This window comes from Phascolarctos cinereus, unplaced genomic scaffold, assembly GCF_003287225.1.
Source record: "Phascolarctos cinereus isolate Bilbo 61053 unplaced genomic scaffold, phaCin_HiC Scaffold_5;HRSCAF=322, whole genome shotgun sequence".
In the NCBI taxonomy this organism is placed as follows: Eukaryota; Metazoa; Chordata; class Mammalia; order Diprotodontia; family Phascolarctidae; genus Phascolarctos; species Phascolarctos cinereus.
The window spans coordinates 257,394,992-257,416,197 of record NW_027555958.1 but is presented as its reverse complement, the minus strand read 5'-3'; the positions used below and the strand labels follow the sequence as shown (position 1 = coordinate 257,416,197).

At 39.0% G+C, this 21,206-nt stretch overlaps 1 protein-coding gene and 1 pseudogene across 1 annotated transcript in view; both read left to right on the top strand.

The window, feature by feature from the left end:
* Positions 1-3,870: 3,870 nt before the first annotated feature.
* Positions 3,871-21,206, top strand: part of PGBD1 (piggyBac transposable element derived 1) — a 33,332-nt gene continuing 15,996 nt past the window's right edge. The window contains exons 1-4 of the mRNA XM_020966577.2: positions 3,871-4,016; positions 9,640-10,050; positions 10,326-10,452; positions 18,913-19,004. Of these exons, the coding sequence (XP_020822236.1) occupies positions 3,918-4,016; positions 9,640-10,050; positions 10,326-10,452; positions 18,913-19,004 (729 nt within the window). The 5' untranslated portion in view covers positions 3,871-3,917. The remainder of the gene's footprint in view (positions 4,017-9,639; positions 10,051-10,325; positions 10,453-18,912; positions 19,005-21,206) is intronic.
* Positions 12,192-14,344, top strand: LOC144457964 (1-acyl-sn-glycerol-3-phosphate acyltransferase epsilon pseudogene; annotated as a pseudogene).

Genomic DNA, 21,206 nt, shown 5'->3' with positions numbered 1-21,206 from the left:
ACTGTTTATATCCATACATGGGAAGATGATAGCTCTTGACTATCTTTATTAAGACATTTAGAAGGGATACACATAGACAGAGGGTGTAGGTATAAGTTGATTTTGATGTGATGATAAAAAAAACCTAATTAAGTGGTGAAAAGGGATTGTAATGGGAGAAGAGGAAAGGAGGAGGCAGAAAAGGGTAATTTACATCACATGAAGAGGCACAAAGAAGGAAAAGAAGGGAGGGAGATGAGTATTATTTGAACTTTACTCTCATTGGATTTGGCTCAAAAAGGGAATAACATATTCAATTTGGTATAGCAATCTAACTTGGCATATAGGTAGTAGGAGGGGAAAGGGGAAAGAAAAGAGAGGGGGGATGAGAGAAGGGAGGGAAGATTGAGTGAGGCCTGGCTTAAAGTAAAACTCTAGTGAGGAGGGAAAGGGAAAAAGAAGAAAGAAAAACATAAATAGGGGGACAGGATGGAGAGAAAGACACAGATAGTAATCATAACTGTGAATGTGAATGGGATGAACTCTCCCATAAAACAGATCATAAAAACGGGAAAAGGATCCACATGTATAAAAATTATTTATAGCAGCTCTTTTTGTGGTGGCAAAGAATTGAAAATTGAGGGGATGCCCTTCAGCTGGGGAATGGCTGACCAAGTTGTGGTTTATAAATGTAATGGAATACTATTGTTCCTTAAGAAATGGTTCAGAAAAACCTGGAAATACTTTAATGAACCGATGCTGAGTGAAGTGAGCAGAACCAGTAGAATGTTGTACACAGAAACAGCAACATTGTGCTATGACTGACTTTGTTAGACTTAGCTCTTCTGAGCAATATAATGATCTAAGACAATTCCAAAAGACTCATGATGAAAAGTGCTATCCACATCCAGAGAAAGAACTATGGAGTCCAAATGCAGATTGAAGCATATTATTTTCTCTCTCAATCTTTTTTTCTTTCTCATAGTTTTGCCCTTTTGTGCTGATTCTTCTTTCACAACATGACTAATGTGGAAATATGTTTAATATGATCATACATGCATACCCTTTCTCAGATTGCATGCTAATTTGGGGTGGGGGGAAATTTAGAACTCAAAATCTTATAAAAGTGAATGCTGACCACTAAAAATAAATAAAATTTTTAAAAAGGAACAAAAAGAACTTTGGAATTGATTATGTATGTGACATGGGAGAAACTGACACAGAACCTTTCAGCATGGCATGCCCTCATCAGAGAAGGTCGACCAAAGCAGAACTGAAGTAGCTTAAAAAAAGTGAGATATGCAAATTTAAAGAATCAACCCCAAATATTCACATGAACTATTTGTACCAACCTGTGGTAGGTAGAGTCTTCCCAAGTCCATTTTGGTCTGATCAGTCACAGTCAGACACATTGTAACTAGACTTATTTTGGTCCTCTTCCAGAACAAAGGACAACAGCCAAGTCATCCTCCTCTTTGGCTAGTGTTTGTGTTAAAAGAAAGGATCGTAGCTCCTCAGTAAACCAGGTAAGAATCTTAGAATTTAAAACTCTCTCATTAGCCACATATGTTCTTATATCTCCTTCTTTCACAATCATAAGATTTTATGACCTTGGTCAAGGTTGAAAATCCAGAGGACTTGACAAGCCCTCAAATAACTTCACAAATAATGAGAATTTTTGTACTTTGCCCAAGCACTAAGTGAACATCATTATTATTGATTTTGAAGCAAAATATAACCAATTAAATGTTCAAGATTTTTTTTCACTATAAGGACAAAAATCCCTAATAAGTGATAGTCCAAATTCATCACTTCATAGCATTCATATAAAAGTGACAGCAATATAAATTCATCACAATCTAGGTATCATTTCTCAAATAAACAGTATTTCTTATATGGTGGTAAAATCATAATGCAAAAATTTTAAGAGCGTAACAAAATATAAAACAATATTATGGGTTTAAAACATGAAACAAATCTTATTGCCATTCAGGGGCATCATTCAGGGGAATGTCCTTCTGATGTATCTTATATGGAAAAATAATTTCATTTATCCATCAATTTTAGTATTCTATTCTAGTAGTATTTAGAAACCAATAAATAGTAATTAAGATCAGCTTGCTCTTAGTGCTCATTGCTTAGGAGAAGTTTAGAAACTGCAGACTGCAAAACTCTTGGCTTTTTGTTTCCTGCTTTTTGGAATCACTGGAGATAAAACTTTTTAAATGGCTTCAGTTCTGCTTAAGGCTTCCTGAGAATTCTCTAGTCACTGAAATTACCTTCCTCTTCTACCCTAAAACAATAAATCTATAATTCTCCCAGGGAAAGGAAAGAATGATAAAGGAGTCTGAATGCTATTTGCATGAAAATTTCACAAACTTTCTATTTTAAAAAGTCCTAGAGAGCTGCAACCTCAAAACCCATTAGGATATTTCAGCACTTATAAAAACTACATTTTCAGCATAATTTGGAAATGCATAGTAAACAAATTAAATTTTAATCTCAAATTTAGTCTCTGGTTAGGTTAAAATGTCATAGATTACTGAAAATAGAGAAAGAATCACTCTCTCTCTCTCTCTCTCTCTCTCTCTCTCTCTCTCTCTCCCATTCCTGACCTAGGAACACAGAAATGAGACTATATATATATATATATATATATATATATATACATATATATATATGTATATGTATGTATGTATATATGTGTATATGTGTATATATGTATGCACATGTATACATATGTATATGTATGTATATATGTATACATATGTATATATATGTATATATATTTTGGAAAACACATTTTCAGCATAATTCTCATTCTCTTCCTTATCTTCTAGTGAAATTTTTTGGGGGGAATATTGGTTATTTGGGGTGGACTGGAAACTTTTTTCAGGTATCTGGGTTTGTGGCAGTAATTAGACAAGTGAGAGGTCAAATTTTAATTCCTTTGCTCTCCTTAAGTTCTGCAAAGTAACATTCTTGGTCAGAATTTTGCTGACAGGCAGCTATCAGTCACACTTGGTAGTCATCCTGCCTCTGGGACTCTACTCTTATTTCTCTTTCTCTCTTTTCATCTCACTCATTGAAGAACAAAATTTATCAGTGAGAGAATTTCATATAGAATTTTTTTTTGCAAGATTGTAAAGTGATGTTATTGTCCCTTAAAGGGATAGGATACTGCCTCTGGGGTTCCTGTACCCCCAAAGAGTGTGCACTTTCAGGGTTGCCCAAATAAACTAATTTTATCTTCCAGAATTTGTGAAACTTCATGACCAAAGGTACCATTAGGTAGCCAGGGCCATTCATTTAAATACATTTAGGATGGCCATTTAGATTGACAGAGCTTAACAAGATCAGACTTAGATAGACTAGCCCTCTCTGAATTTTTTTTTTCAAATTAGTCAAAATGGACTCTATTCTGGACCAGAAATACTGGATCCCATAGTGATGACTGACCATTCTAGGTGGAATTAAGGATCAGACTTTGATGTGACTGAACCTCAGTTTCCTTATCTATATTCCCCCCAACCTCACAGAATTGTTGGGAGTTATGCAAGTGTTAATATGATTTAGAATTTAACTATTATTATTACATCAAAATATACACTTCTGAGAGAGAGAGAAGAGAGAGAGAAAATACTTTTGAGCTGTTAGACTGTGAAAGACAGGTTTTGACTGAGAAAGAGCCAAAGGACTGGGAGTCACAGCAAAGACAGAGATGGTGAGAAAGGAAAAGGATTCATAGCTGTAGAGCTGAGAGTGTCAAAGGCGGGTCTGACAGATCACGGTTCCAAGCGAAGAGACCACATCATCCCCCTCTCCCTACCACCGTATTTCCATCCCGGTGGGCGGTACCCTAAGGTAGGAGAACAAAGAGATGAAGCCAGTCCGCCTTGAGATTCCTAGAGAGGACCCAAGCCTGAGAAGCAGCCTAAATGGCATGCGCGCCTCTGGGCGCCGGGCGAATCGTAGAGAGCCTAGTCGCTTTTGAGCGCCCACTCATTTTCAGGGGTGCATCCCTCGGAGGGTTTGTGGTGAGTGCCGCTGAGGGGAATGGGGGAGGGGTTGGGTTGCCCTGGGAGGATGTGCGGATGAAACGCTTCCTTCTCCCTCTTCTTCATTCTTCTCTCTTCCCTTCCCCGGCTCCTCTCCCCTCTATTGCTCTCCCCACTTTCCCTCTGCCCCCATCCTCAGGCTCCCTGGCTGCTGGAAGCGCTTTAGGGAAAGCGGAGAAAGGCCTTAATACCCTGCGTTTGGGGGGTTGGCGTCCGTTTCTGGAGCTCATTTGAGGCTCTGGCCGCTCCTCCCTCCTCCCTCTGGACAAAGGCCAGCCCTGATCGGGCCTGTGCTCCTCATTTGCGCCTCTGATCATTGAAGCCTCGGAGGATTTCTGGGTAACCGACGGTGCTGACCGCCTTGGCCATCTCAGGGGCGGAGGCTTCCCTGGCATTTCCTTGGGATCTTTTCTCCTAAGCTCTAGTGGTAGGAGTACGGTTTTCCCCCGTTTGTACATTTTCTGAGCCCCAGAGCCATTTTGACTTAACAGTTACGGGCTATTGTTTATCATCATCGTAGCCGCCTCTCCTTCTCTTCCTGATAATCTTAGGAGGAAAAGCACACCACTGGAGGCTGTAGCCAGCGGCATTAGGGAATCACTACCTTCCCAAACCCCCACACTCCTCAGGAATACTCCTAGAAATGTGAGGAGGAGGCAGTTTTGTTTTACCTTCTGGCCTCACCACTCCGGCCCTAGAGTCAGGAAGACTTGGATTCAAATCGGGTCTCAGACACAAACAGGAATTAAGAGAGGTTGGGGAAGGTTTCCTGTAAAAGGTGGAATTTTAGCTGGAACTTAAAAAAGCAAGGAGGTCAGTAGTCAGAGTGGAAGAAGGAGAAAGCCAGTGTCACTGTATCAACAGACTTCAAAAGTAGGAGGAGGCTAGGTTATGAAAAGCTTTGAATGCCAAACAGATCATTTTGTATTTGCCCTTGGAAGCAATAGGAAACCACTGCAGTATGTGGGGGGGGCAGGGAAGAAGCAGAATTTGTACTTTAGGAAAATCATTTTAATAGCTAAATGGAGGATGGGTTGGAGGGGAGAGAGATTTCAGGCAGGCAAACCCATCAGCAGGCTATTGCAAGAATACAGGTAGGTGTGAAGTGATAAGGGCCTGCATTAGAGTGGTAGTAGTTTCAGAGGAGAGAAGGGAGCATATTTGAGTGATGTTGTAAAGGTGAAATTGACACGTCTCGGCAACAGCTTGGATATGGGGTGCCGGTGGGGATGAGAGTGAGGAATCCAGAATGACTCCTAGATTGTCAACCTGAGGGACCGAGAGGATGATGTTGCCTTCTCTAGTAATAGGGAAGGTAGGAGCAAGGAAGGTTTAGGGGAAAAGATAATGAGTTCAGTTTTGACCAGATTGAATTTAAGATGTCTGCTGAACATCGAGTTTGAGATGTCTGAAAGTCAGTTGGAGATGCCAGTTTGGAGGTCAGCAGAGAAGCTGGGGCAAGAAAGATGGATTTGAGAATCATAAGTGTAGATATAAAATTAAATTAAATCCCATTAAATCCATGGGAGCTGATAAGATCACCAAGTTAAGTAGAATAGAGGGAGAAGAGAAGAGGACCCAGGACAGAAACCCTAAAGGACACCTACAGTTAGAAGGTGTGATGTGGAAGGGATCCAGCAAACGAGACAGAGAAGCAGTCAGGTAAGAAAAGAAACAGGAAAGAGTGGGTATTTTAAAAAACCTGGGAGAAGAAAATATCAAGGAGGAGAGAGGGATCAACAGTATCAAAGGCTGCAGAGAGATCTAGGAGAATGAGGATTGAGAATTGCCAATTGAATTTGGCAACTGAGAGATCAGAAGTAACTTTGGAGAAAGCAGTGTAGGTGGAATGATAAGGTCAGAATCCAGACTGTAAGGGGATAAGAAGAGATTGAGAGGAAAGAAAGTGGGGGCACCTATTGTAGACAGCCTTTGGAAGGAGTTTTAACCACAAAGGGCAGAAGAGATAAGGGATGATGGAAGGATCAATTGAGAGATTCTTCAGGATAAGGGAGATGTGGACAAATTTCATAAGCAATTGGAAATGAGCCAGTAGACAGGGAGAGATTGAAACTAAGTGAAGGAGTAAAGATGAGAGACAGGGTAATCTTGGAAAAGGTAGGATCACGTGAACAAGTAGAGGGTAAGGAGTAAGGCCACTTCATCATGTGAAATGGGGGGATGAAGAAAGTGGCAGAAGACATCTGAGTCACTGGAGGTGCAGAAGACTGTAGAAGAAGGAGTTAATGGCTAGTTGCCTCAATTTTTTTCTGTAAAATATGAGAGAAAGTACTCAGCAGAGAGAACGAGGAGGTCATGGGAGGTTTGAGAAGGGATGAAAAGGTTTGGAAGAGCAGCTATGAAAAGAAGGTTAGTGACTTGATAAGGGGGGTATAGTAAGATTGCCTAGCAGCAGTGAAGGCCCATTTAAAGTTATATAACATAAATTTGTAGTGGACCCAGTCAGAACAGTTGTCTGATTTTCTCTACCTTCAGTTGAAGTAAAGGCAATGAATAATGGGAGTGATTGAGGCTGATGCTTATCTTGGTAGAATAAGCAATATTGTAAGGGGGACTAGGGATTCAAGAGGGGAAGAGAGTATGGAGTTAAATTGGTTCACCAAGGAGTCAAGATAGGGAGAAGATAGAGAGTGACTACTGCATCTCTTCCATTTCCTTTATCTCTACTCACCTGGTCACTTGACCCTGATTCAAATCCTCAATCACCATTCAATACCTTCTGAAATACAGAGTCTTCAGCCTGGCATTTAAAGGAGTGCACATTCTAGATCTTTTTTTGCCTTTCCAGCCATATTTTCTAATTACTCCCCTTTTTTAACTCAATATTCAGCCAGACTGAATGACTAGCTATTCTGGAAAGTTAGCAGTCCACTTCTTGTGTTTGCACAAGTAGTGTCAGTGCCCAGAATGAGAAGGAATTCTTCCTCATCTCCACCAAGTAGAATAGTTGTCTTTTCATTGAGACTGAACTTTTTTTTTATTTCCCCATTTGTTATTACTCTTTCCCTTCTCAAATTATGTTTTTTACTTGTGTATATTCTCTCTCAACTCCACACCCCTCAGTAGCATATGAACTTCTTGAGGCCAAGATTGTTTTAGTTTTGTATCTTCAGTGTTTTCCTACAGTGTGTAGCACATTTGGGATAGGTGGGAAAGAAACTTGTTTCATCAATGTGGGGAATTCCAAGTGTGGAAACTCTTTTCAAATATAGTTTATATTGTCAGGGGCATAGAAGGTTTAAGCAGCTTACCCTTGGCCACATAGTTATTATGCATCAGTCAGGAATTGAACCCAAGTTTTCCTACTTCCAGTCCCATTTTTTGAAATAAATTTTTATTGGTCCTTTTTTTTTTTTACATCATCGGAATTTCTCCCAACATACCTTCCCCCTCCCCCTCCAAGAAAGCCATGTATATTATACATGATATTTTTTGAAGAAAAAAGGTTAGAGAAAAAATTAAAATTGACTAATATATTGAAAAAGTCTGAAAATTTATACAGTGTCCCACACCTGTGGCCCTTTGACTTCTACAAAGGAGAGGGTTAGGGGTGTCTTCTCATGTTTCTTTTTGGGGGCCATGTTTGTGTAATTTTGCAAAATTCACTTTTAATTGTTTTCAAGTGGTTGTTTTTTCTGTTGCATTCATTGTATAAGTATTGTTTTATTGGCTTTACTTACTTGACTATCAGATCTTGGAAATATTTCTATGCTTCTCTGTATTACATTTGTCATTTGTTATGGCACAATAATATTCTATTACATTTATGTGTCACTATTTGTTTAGCAGTTTCCCAGTTGATGGTTATCTACTTTGTTTCCACTTATTTGCTACACAAAAAGAGGTACTATAAATATTTTGGTGTATATAAGGACTTTCTTATTAATGGCCTCTTTGGGGGTAAACCTAGCAATGTAATCTCTGGGTCAAAGAATATGGATTTTTGGTCATTATATTTACATAATCCCAAACAAAATGACTATGCTGGTTCACAGGGTTCCACAAAAAATGCTCTAGAGTCACTTAGTCAAGTCATTAAGCATTTGTTAAGCAGTTACAATGTACCAGGTACTGTGGTAAATGTTAGAGATGCAAAGAAAGGCCAAAAAAAGTGACTACCCTGATAGAGTTCAGAATTTAGTGAGATAGACAACATGTGAAGAACTGTGCTCACTAAGACATATAAAGGACAAATTGGATCTAATTTTAGAGGAAGGCAGTAGCATTAAGGGGAACAGGGTCAGGGTTGGGGAGCAGGGAAGCTTCTTTCAGGAGGTGGGATTTTAGCTGGGACCTGAAGGAAGCCAGGGAAACCTGGAGGGGAAACATTCCAGGCATGGGAAACAGCTAGTAAAAATGCCTAGAGACTGGCGATGGAGTATTGTGCTCAAGGAGCAACAAGGGGGCCAGTGTCACTGGGTCAGAGTACTTAGAAGGAGTAATGTGTTAAAAGACTGGAAAGGTAGGAAGGGGCCAGATTATGAAGGGCTTTAAAAGCCAAACAGGATTTGATATTTGATTCTGGAAGCAACAGGGAGCCACCATAATTGACCGGATAGAGAGATGACAAGGAAAGACCTGTAATTTAGAAAGATTGTTTTGATAGCTAAAGGGAGAATGTACTAACGTGGGGAGAGACTTGAGGTAGGGAGACCAGCCAGCAGGATATGGCAATAATCCAGGCATGATATCATGAAGACCAAGGTAGTGGCAGTATCAGAAGGGCGCGTATTCAAAAGATGTTATAAAGATAGAAATGGCTGAAACTGCCTTTTGCCTTTCTTTGTGTTGCCACTACTTATTATAGTGGTGCTTAATAAATGTTTATTGACTGAAATGAGAGGTGAAGGAGAGTGAGGAGTAGAAGATAATACCCAGATTGAGATATTGGGCGACTGGGAGGATGGTGATGTCCTGAATATAGTAATAGGGAAATTAAGAAGAGGAGAGGGTTTTAGGGGGAAGATAATGAGCTTAGCTTTGGTCCTATCTAGCATTTTTAAGTCTTACTTTTTAAACAGTAATAATCACAGAGGAAGATCAGTTCACTAGTTTTACTTAGAGAGACAGAAAGGGAAAGCTGGTTTAATCCATGTTTTCAGTTAGAGAACTTTAGTGTGTTGAGATAATACACAAGTATCACTCATTTTGGCTGGAGTCACAGATTTGCTTCCCTGACCTGCAATATCTTCAGTGATGCCTTTAAGAGATTCATATGGATTACTTTACACTGCAGAGGATTTGGGGGATGTGACCTGAGGGAAGTACTTCTCATAGTCATTGCTTTTCCTCAAAAAGGAATAAATAAAGAGTTGACATTCTAATCTTTACTTAACTACTTTTTCCTTGAAAATTATACTTTAATTTCAAAACCTAGATTAAGTGATCAAGAGGCAATAATTACAGTGGATAGAGTGCTGGACTTAAGAAGACCTAAGTTCAAATCCCACTTCAAACACTTGCTTTTGTGACTCTAGGTAAAATAAGTAACCTATCTAAGCCTGAGTTTCCTCATCTGTAAAATGAGAAGTTTGGATTAATTTCCCATCCAACTCAATCTATGATCCTATGACCTTTTTAGATATTTAATCTCAAGATGTCAGAAGGCTTTTCTGTCCCAGTTCCAGAGGAACAGAAGGAAGTTTTGAAAGTGAAAGAAGAAGACTGTACTTGGGAACAGGCATCCAGCCAACCAGAATTAAACAGTTTTACCCAGGAGGCCTTTCGGCAGCGTTTCAGACAGTTTTGCTACCAGAAGACAACCAGGCCCCGAGAGGCTTTGAACCAACTATGGGTGCTTTGCTGTCAGTGGCTGAGGCCTGAGGTGCATACAAAGGAGGAGATTATGGAGCTGTTGGTGCTGGAGCAATTTCTGACTATCCTTCCCCAGGAGCTCCAGGCCTGGGTGAAGAAGCAGTTTCCACAAAACAGCGAAGAAGTAATTACTATATTGGAGGAACTGGAGCAACAACCGAATGAAGGTGGACAAGAGGTAGGAAAGAGAATAGTATAATGAAAGAAGCCATAAGGATGGATGTAGCACTGGGTTTAAATTAGTCAAATTTTGCTTGTAACTGGTTTTACTTAGCCATTAATCTCTAGGTCTGTCTTGCTCCCTCTTTTCTCCTGCTGCTTTAGAGAACTGAATGCAACTCTGGTTTCTTTTCCCCTTGTTTTTTAGTTCCTTGGGAAATGTACTTTATGGTCTCTTCTCGCTAGTGTAAATCCAGTTCATTCAATGGTGCCTTTATAACCTTTTGTCCCTAGATTTCAGTTCTTGCACAAAGACTAGAAGAACACTCAGAGGAGACAGAGCATCAAGGAGAATCCCAGAAGTCACAAAGCCTCCAGCTGAAGTATGAATCTCAGGATCGCTGTCCCTTACAAGAGAATGGTAAGTGTTAGAATTTGGACTTCTGTATTCTTTTGGAGGCCCTGTATCTGCCTTCTTAAGGGAATAGATCCTTGGACTCAAGTCCTATTACATGACTAAGCCTATATCAAAAGGAATAGAGAGCATCAGAATTAAAAGAGACTTTCTAGTCCAACCTCATCATTCCTTTAAGGCCTGAAGAGATGATATGACTTGTGTATCACTAATTAGTGGCAGAGTTGGAACTAAAATTCAGGTAGTCCGACTTTTAGTCCAGGGTTCTTTTCACTTTACAACGTTGCTTCAATACATACAACATAATTTTAATATTTGGATAGTCTAAATATGTGACTTGGTGACTTCCCATAGATTCATTCCTTTTGCCATAGTAACCATCTCCTCATTAACCTACCTACCTTTAAATTTACCAGGGATTGTTGAGTAACGCCATTGTATTTAGAAGCTAGGCATAACTGAGTTCGTCTTTCTTATGTTCCACTTTATAATTTTCCATCCACTGAATCCTAGTCTTCTTCATCTTGGTTTCATCTCTGACAGTTACATATTGAATATCTGTTACTTGGGCCTCACAGTAGCAAAACTGTACTCCTAGTCACCCAGTCTTGTAGCCTAGGTATCACACTTGACTCTTCACTCTTGCTCCCCGTGCCCAATTTGTTGCCAAATCCTGTTTATTCTGCCTTCATAACATCTCTTGGATTTGCCTCCTTCTAATCTTGCCACCACCTTGGTTCAGGTCCTCATCTCTTCATGCACAGGGAAAGTAATCACTTCTCTTTTGATCCACGGTAGAAGTATTGTTAGAAGTAGCAGAATTTCAAAAGTCATATAATTTGGTTGAGAGACTCCCTGCCTCAAGTCTCTCCTCACTCTAGTCCATCCTTCTTCATCTGTCAAAATGAACTTCCTATAGTTCACCATATCTGTTCAATCAACTCCCTGTTACCTCTTGGATCAAATATCAGATCCTTTCTTTGCCTTTTGAAGCCCTTCATAACCTGGCCTCTTTCTACCTTTCTAGTCTTCTTAAACTTTAAACCTCCATGTACTCTGTGATCCAGTGACACTGACCTCCTTGCTGTTCCTGACATGCTATCTCTGGACTTCTGACATTTTTCACTGGCTGTTCCCCATGCCTGGATCTCATTCTTTCCTCTTCTCCCACTCCTGGCTTCCCTGGTTTCCTTCAAGCTTCACCTTCTTCAAGAAGCCTTTCCCAATCCTCCTTAATTTTAATTTCTTAACTCTTCTCCTCTGATATTATCTCCAATTTATCATATATGTATGTGTGTGTAGGTATAAATTAGAATCACAGAGGTGGTATTAATCAAATCAAAATCAGTCCAAAAAGTTCTTGCCCTCAAGGAACCCACTAATGGGGGAGACAACATGCAAACAAGATATACACCCACATATATAAAACATGATATATCTTATATATGTATACCTTATGTAAGATATGTATCTTTTCTTCATATATATGTAGGTATATCTGTGCATGTGAAATATATCTAGTTGGACAGATAGATATATGGATATCTTATTTGGACATAGCTGTTTGCATGTTGCCTTCCATAGCAGACTGTGAGTTTCTTGGGGGGGGGACTTTTTTGGGCCTTTCTTTGTATCCTTTGCATACTTTTCCTCACACATAGCAGATGTCTGTTCTCTATTCCTGTCTGACAGTTAACACAGGGGTCAATAGAGTCCTAGGATCAGACATTATAAAGGGACGAGGCATGTCTGAGGTACTCAACCAGGTCAGCTATGCCCCAGGACTCTTTAATGTTGAAGTTTCTCCCAGAGTGATGAATGTTCAGAAGGATCTTTGTTCTTTGACTAGTAGCCAATATAGACTGGTAAGGGTGGCAGGGCAGACATGTAGACCCTGGTTCTGTTTTTGCCAGGTCAGCTCTGTTCTAGGATCTACACCCAATGCTGAGCTGGTGAAAACATACAAATCTTTCTTGGAAGATTGGATGGAGACTACAGATGCTGAATGTAACATTCTCCTTACTTTCTGTGTCAGTTGGTTTTATTTAACTGTTTTTCTTTGTTGCAAGAGAATGTTCTGTTGGGGGTGTAGGAGTAGAGAAAGAAATAGGTATGAATATAGAAAAATTATATTTATGAAAAACAAAAAGCATCAACAAAACTTTATTTTAATGAAAATAGAAGTTGTCTACTATGAGCTCCTCCCTTACTCCATACATCAGAACCCCTCTACATCTTTAACTGTCCTTTTCTTTGTTATCACCTTCTTTGAATAAGAAGTAGCCCTTCACTTTGCCTGTCTCTTCCGATGGCTCACCTTGCTGGTCATTTCCTCCCTCTCACTTTAATTTTGAACCTATCTACTAACTCCTTACTGCCTGCTAACATGCTTAAGGCTGCTCATCTTCCAAAAAAAAAAAATCAATGATATCCCCTCATTCCTTCAATTGCCAAATTCTTAAAAAGAATTGTTTAAAGCAATATGGTGTCAGAAGAGGGTCATGAGCCATAACTCTTCCTGAGGTAACCAGAAGCTGTGTCCCTATAGCTCCCAGGTTGCTACGCTTTCACTGGCGTAATATCTGTGTCCGTGTCTCCTGGGGAGCAGAAAGCTAGGGGAGCCGGACTCCTTAATGTAAGCAGTTTGCCTGCCACTCAGTATTGCAGCCCCTAAGACTGAGGGGGTGTGGCACTGATGGTGGTGGTGGAGAAGGTAAAAAGTGCTGCAGCTCCAGAGTAGGCAAAAGTTCTGGCAGCTTGCGGCTAAGGGCTCCCCCTTGGGCCTGGTGGTACACTGGCCTACAACAGAAAAGAGAGGAAAGGAGGAACAAGAAGAGCATGTGACCTAGTTACAACACTTCAAGAGAGAGCCAAAGCAGGAAGATATTGCTGTCCCTCGTGTTCCACATTGAAGTCCATGTACTATGTCCTCCTGGCTATGATGCTGGGTATGGCCCCCACCTACATCCTGGCCTGGTTAGGCTGGTGCATCAGGAGCTGGACAATCACTTTTACACCATCTACCACAGCATAGTGCTCTTCTAAAACCACACCTCTGTCCTGATAATACTATATGAGAACTTGTCCAAACATTAAGAAAATATAATATATTTACCAAATCATCAGTTGACAGAATTGTTGCTGACATTTTGGCAATCAGGCAGAATACTCTTGGACACTTACACTGAGTCCTGAAAAAGAAATGGCTTAAAAGTGGCTTCCATTCTATGGTAGTATTTTTCTTAGCATGGAGCTATATAAAATGAAGTGCCAAATTTAATGAAAAGGAAATGAGAAGCAAGCTGCAGATCTTGAGAATGCAAGCACTCCAGTGATTTTTCTTAAAAATTGTGATTATTCTAGAGACAACAAGATAGAATTTCGAGCTAACAAAAGTTCTTGCACGTAGTCAAACAAGCTGCCAGACAAGGTCTTGCAGTGTTAAAACATGTGCTGACGTCAAAAATAAAGGCAACATATGTTGTCTTTGTATGAAGAATTACTTAAGATGCAATTTACAATGTTTCAGTATATGGGAAAGAGAAAAGAAGCACCATCTATGGCCAAATTTCTTTGCAAAGAATGTCCAAAAGTTCACATTCACATTGATCACATAGATGTTAAAAAGTCCCAGAAGAACAGCTGTATATGAGAAGATGGTTTCATGACCTCTTTGAAATACAAAGCAAGTTACTGATAGAGTTCTGTGATTCACTGGATTTCCAAAGAAGAAACAAGTTTCCAGGAAATAGTAGTGATTCCAAATCAAGCCTCAAAAATCTTTACCATCTTTACTGTTCTTAGGTGGTCTGACTGCTAGTATATTCATGACAGAATCTGGAAACCTTGGATATCTGGAACTTTAACTGGCTGCCTGCTGGTTACTATTAAAGTATAAGCAAATCCTGTCTCCCAGCACTCTTCCATCTTTAACTCTGTCATTTTGTGTACATTTAGAAAGAAGTCTCCTACTGGTCTTTCTGTGGTTACTTCACTGCTGTTGTTGTCCTCACCTGATGCATTCATTTACTTTTGCATTTCTGTTATCTGGGGTGTTTGAGAAGCAAATAATCTCTTCATTTCTAGTTTTCTTTCTAAAAATGTTACAAATTCTTCTTTATTATTAAACATCCATATTTTGTCCTTTATGGTTAAGCTCAGGATAAGACTATAGGATAGGATGGGCTATATCCAGGGCTCCACTGCTCTTCCAAACACATTATTTCATCTCTTCTTTTTCTAGTCTGTGTGGAATAGTCTTGCATCAAATAGTCTGTTCTTTTGTATTTGAAGGTCTTTCTCCAGATTGCTTGCAGAACTTGTTGATTTGAATTGAAATTATGAAGTTTAACCACTATGTGCCTTGGAGTCCTCAACCTTATTTTGTTGTTGTTGTTTTCTGGGGGTGATCTGTGGATTCTTTCAGTTGGAATTTCATTTTCTATGGTCAGAAGTACTGGGCAGTTCTCTTTTATGATTTTCTTCATTATAGTGTTGAGGTTCTTTGTCCTGTCTGGGATCCCTCTGATCCTTCTTTGATAGCGGTATGTGTTGCTTCCATTGTGAGCAATACTTCCTTTTAATGCTTTTATTTTTTGTTTTTCTTCTAGGTTGTCCTTCACTTTTGTGTTTTTGCATTCCCCAATGTATTGTTCTTGCATTCATTTCTTTAGTGAGGTTTGCCATTGCAGATTCTAGTTTTTCTGTTCTGCAAATTATTTTTACTGTGCAGGACATAAATTCTGCTCTAATATTCTCATTTCTCTTTTAAACCATTCAGAAATAGTGTGTCATGGTTCCATGTTGTCTTTACATCCTACAGGATCCTCTATCTCAACAAATGTTAGATTATTTTCCTTTATTTTATAGTATTTATTAATAGATGCTTGAAATTATTCACTAGATCTGGAGGCCATATTTATTTCTATTTTTATTGTTTTTCCTGTTAATGTTCAAGGTCTTTGAGGTTTTGTTTTTCTTCTTGAAATCTTTGGTACTTTCCATCTTTTTTCCCTCACTTATTTTCTTTATTGCTCACTTCTGATTTCCTTTCCTGATTGTGGTTTCCTCAGGGGCTCGAAGTCAAAGTGTCACAGCCTTCTCCCACATTCAGCAATTTCTGGTTCGCCAGACTAGGTGTCTGCCCCAGTTGATGTTTTGGTGGTCAAAAATGGTCCCAGCTGGATACTGTGTTCTTTTCGTCAGGCTTAGTGGAGTGCTGCAAGTAGCATTGGAAGTAGAAGAGAAGTCCCAAGTGCAAGTGAGCATCAGTTCCTGGTTTTTTTTTAAACCTTCTTTTGTATTCTAGATGTTCTAGACCAGGGCTTTTTAAACTCTTTCCATTCACAACCACTTCTGTGCTTCTTAACCTGTGGGTCACAACCCCAGATGAGGTCTCGATATGTAGACAACTGAAGTTGCCTTATCTTTGGTGCATAATTTGTGTTTTGGAGAGATTTGAAAGAAAGGTTGTGGGGAGTCAGAGAAAATATTGTTTCTTACTTGACCCTTAGTCCTAAAATATTTATTTTTAGCCTAGTAACTAGGTGTCCAGTTGGGTATACAATAATTGCAATATTAAAGTATATTACTGTTGAAATTATGTTTTTTATTGGGTTTTTTTTTGGGGGGTGAGGCAATCAGAGTTAAGTGACTTGCCCAGGGTCACACAGCTAGTGAGTATCACGTGTCTGAGGCCATATTTGAGCTCGGGTCCTCCTGACTCCAGGGCCAGTGCTCTATCCATTGCACCACCTAGCTGCCCCATAATTATGTTCATTTTTAGTGATACAAAATAGCAATATGACTAGTATGAAAACTTGATAATTCTTCTGCTAAACTAAACTTATACACTCTTTTCTTATGCACAGAAAAAGCTTGATAAAATAATTGTTTTTAAAATTAATTTGCTGGAATGAATGCTCAAAATGTTTGAGAAATTAGTTGCTCTTAACGTGATATTAACTTCAGTTATTTCTTTATTAAAGTTGAGTCCCCTGCTCACACTTTTTGGATTTACTTTTAGTAAAGTGTTCTCTTTAAAAAAAATTGTTTTTCCTTACTGCCTCTACTTCCTCACTACTCACTCACTTCTCAGCTCTTTCAATCTCGTTTTTTACACCCTGTCCCCAACAATTCCTTGAAACTAATTTCTCTAAGATCATCATGGATCACTTCACAGCAAAACTGATAGTCTTCTTCTCAGGCCTCACCTTCTGTGACCTCTTTGCAACTTTTGATGCTATTAGACTAGTCCTCCTCTTGGATATGCCACTCTTCTTTGGCTTCCATAACACTGTTCTTTCTTGGTCCTCCTTCCTGTCTCATCACTCTGGAGTCTTCTTTGCTGTCCTGTCAGTGTGGTTGTTCCTGAAGGTTCTGTCTTGGACTCTTATCCCTCCTTCCCTACAAGTTCTCACTTAGAAAGATTTCATCAGCTGTTCAATTATACCTATGCAGATAACTGTCCAATCCATGTATTCAGAAAGAATATCTCTCCTCAACTCCATTCTTACATTGACAGCTGTGTGCTGAATGTCTCTTCCTGGAAGCCCCCTTTTGTTGTTGTTGTTTAGTCATTTTCAGTTGTGTCTGACTCTTCATGAGAAGAGTTTTGGGGTTTTCTTGGCAAAATTAGTGGAGTAGTTTTGCCATTTTCTTCTCCAGCTCATTTTATAGATATGGAAACTGAGGCAAATACAAATTAAATGACTTACCAAGGGTCACACAGCTAGTAAGTGTCTAAGGCCAAATTTGAACTCACAAAGGACGAGTCTTCCTGACCCTAGGCCAGCTGGAAGTCCCCTAGGTACCTCAAAATCAATATGCCCCAAACTGGTTTCCACAGTGTGGTGTTTATTACATTTGCTTCACATGTAACCATTTTGAAACCAGGCAGAAGCAAAGCAAATCCTGCTTTTGAGGTAGCATGGCATAGTGGATAAGGCATTGGAATTGGAGTCTGGAAGACCTGGGTTCAAATGTCAAGTCAGAAATGTATTAGCTGTACAAGTCACTTTATCTCTTTAGTTTCCTCATCTGTAAACCGATGGGATTGGAATAAAATATCTTGCAAAAGCCCTTCTAGCTCTAAATCTGTCATCCTACAATCTCATTATCTTCTGCTCTAAACATTGTTCTCCTCTAAACTTCACTATTTTTCTTTAGGGTACCACAATTTTCCCATTTACTCAGGTCCATAAATTTAGGGTCTTACCTTTCCCTCATTCCCATGTGCTTCCCTTCTAGTTCCCTTTAGTGGATCTGTGATCTCATTCACTTGGGTATTCACTCCACATGTATAGACTGCAATCCACTAATGCCTTTTTATCCTTTGTTGATCCTCCACAGAGCATCTGTTTTCCAGGACCAAGAATGATAAAGTAAATACAACTACATAAAATGAGAATTTGGATACATGCATTGACAAATTTTGGTCCTGGAAGACAGATGAAGAAATATACTTTCCTCCTTTCAGAACAGAGGGAGTGATCTACAAAATGAGGCAAATAATGTCAGATATAATTAGTGTGTTGGGTTGTTTTGGTTAACTATTTTTATTTGTTAAAAGAGAGTTCTATTTTGAGTTGTTGGGGTTAGTACTGGGAAATGACAGTAATATAAAAAAGTATCAGTAAAATTTTTCTTAAAATGCGACTACAAATATTTTGGTATTTATGTTGCATTTATTTGGTATTTATGTGTCTAACTGTGACTTTCATGGGACTACATGCCCAGCAATGTTATTACTGGTCAAAGGTGCCATGTTTTCTTTTAGTGAGCAATGCTTCCCTTTCTAAATTATCACAAAACATCCTTTTAGCCTTTTAGAATTTTGCCAGGAGTTGAAGGTCTCTAGTTAATAGATTTTACCTCTTACCAATTTTGAAAATTGGGACATTTGTCTTTCTCCAATCTTATAACACCTCTCTTATTCTCCATAGTCTTCCAGAGGCCACTAATAGCAGCATTATAATAATTGTATGTACTAATTCTTTTACTACGTTAGTATATAGTTGGTCTGTGTCTGGTGACCTAAATTAATTTGAAGTCAGCTAGAGTCTCTCTTACCACCAGATCATTTATTCTGGGTTTCAACTTTGTCCCTTGTTCTTCCCAGGTCAAAGGCCATTGTTGGAAGAGAAAACAAAAGCAGAGTTTGAGGTGAATAAGTTAGCCTTCTGTGTTATCATATCAGTCTTTTCTTCCCCTCTCAAATATTATACACAAACCCTGTCCTAGTTTTGTCACTAAAAATTTATAACCTTAGAGGTCTGTTGCAGACTGAAAATAATTTTGCATTAGATCAGAGAGAGCAGGAATCTTGTCTTTCGTATAATTTGTACAATTTTCAGTGTTCAACATATATTAAAAAAGTCTAGAGGATAAGTGATTCTGGGCCCCATGATGAAGGGTCATTACATGACCAGAATTGTTGTTACTTATGACTTTTTTCTCCTCCCTCAGCTGTCCCTGTTTCGCAGGTTTCTTCTCATCACCAGGGGGAACTCCTCAGGGACCAGACAGTGGTATCAGTTTTTAATTCTACTCAATCCCAGGTAAGCTATGATTCCTCCATCCTCTCTGACATGCAACTCTATCCTCACCCATCCACTGGTACCCCCTGACTTTGCCTTTATCTTATCTCATCTTGGAGGCACCCCCAGTACCTGAGCCTGAAACATCTGGGAAGCTTCCTTATCTCTATTGTTCTTTTCCTCTTCTCTTTAAATAACATTTCTCCACTTTCTTCATCACCTATTTAGACATCCTTAGCCCCCATTTATCAGGCACTTTCCTCTCCTTTGTCATGGAGTTATGGTGGTTAGACTACAAGTCATATTATTTAATTTTAGCTGAGCTCTGTTTCTTGACAGTTTTTTTGCTCATCTTTCAGTGATTTCCCAGTATATTCCCCACGGCAGCGATTTCAAACTGTCTCCATTTGTTTTCAGAAATATTTTATTATAAATTTACTAACAACCTCAACAAGACCATAAAGTTCAAACTCTGTGTAAACTTGAAGTTTACACTTTAATAGAATTATAGGATTTAGAATTGGAAAAGACCTTAGAAATCATTTAGTCCAATGCCTAAAAATGAGAGATTCACAGAAGATAAGTGACTTGCCGAAAGTCATAAGGCTCAATAAGTGTTAGAACTAGGACTAATCACTGCATCCTGGGCTATCACCAGTTGTCTTGACCGTTGTCTTGCCATGGGACTTTGATGACTCTGGAGGCGAGAGTGAGACTGATGATTTCGTGTAGCTCTGCCTCACTGAAACACCAATTTACTCACAAGTCAAGACATCACCTTTATTGGTCCTCTTTGAGAATAAAGGATGAACGACAACAACAAAAGATATGCAGTTTTATTGCCCTTTGGGGATAGTTCCTATTTATTCTCCAGAATAGTTGTACCATTCACAACTCCTCCAGAAGTGCATTACTGAACCTATTTTTCTACATCCTCTCCAGCATTTGTCAGTTTCCTTTTCTGTCATGTTAGCCAATCTGGTAGATGTGAGGTAGTACCTCAGATTTACTTTAAGTTGCATTTCTCTAATTATTAGTAATTTAGAGAAGTTTTTTTCTCAAGGTTGTTGATAGCTTGAATTTCTTTCCTTGAAAATTGCCTGTTTATCATCTTTGAATATTTATCAAGTGGGGAATGACTCATATTCTTACAAATTTGAAGATTTACTTGTATACATATTTGCTTATATATATATCTTAGATATCAGACCTTTATCAGAAACTTACTGCAAAGGATTTTTTTCCTCTAGTTACCTTTTTACCTTCTTGTTGGTTTTGTTTATGCAAAAACTACAACTCCTTGTTCACTCTACTACCACCCCAAACTCTGACTTTACCTTTTTGATTCTACTTCCCACTGAAATTTTTGTTTCTTTTAGCCACTAATAATTATTCCCATTATTCATCTCTTGCTTATTATACTTGTTTGCTATTGTCTGCCTTCTCTAACCCTTCATGTTTCCTAGTCATCCCAACCATTCCATGGCTACACTATCCCTCTGTTCCTCCTACTCTTCTTTTCCCACTAATGAACCTGTTTTAGTCTTAGTTGAGTGGTGAAATTGTCCCTGTAGCAAGAGACCAAGTGGTCATGTGCCTTCATTAGGTCTGTGGAAGAAAGGATCTAATAAATTCATTCTCAATGAAATCACTGATTGTGGCTTAGTGTGTTATTCCACCTGAGAATATTTACATTTTAATTATGGCAAAAATCTGAAACTAAAAGGATGGCTATCCATTAGATTAATTTTAGGTTTTCCTTATAGGCATGTTTGAAAGTCACCAATCAGTTAACAAACATTTATAAGAGCTTACTATATGCTACACACAGTTGTGGGGACACAAAGAAAAGCAAAAATAGTTGCTTGTGCCATTCTTGATTGACCAATCCACTGTCCTCTATAGTGTCTGGAGTAGCACTGGGCAAGGTTTTATAAATATTTGTTGATTAATTTCATTTGCAAGAATTAGCAAGGTATCTCTTTACTCTGCTGTTTGTGTAGGTGCCTTTCCTCCCCATTCCTGGAATTCCTTCACTCTTCTCTTCTGCCTTCTAGAATCCCTAGTTTCTTTTGAAGCTCATAACCTCCTCACCTCCTGTAGAAGACGTTTCCTCATCTTCCCCTTCCCCCATTAAGCTAAGGCTTCCCTTTCCCCCACCCCTGGTGAAATTACTTCGTAGTTCCTTTCTATATGTATTATATATACTTATCTCTGTACACA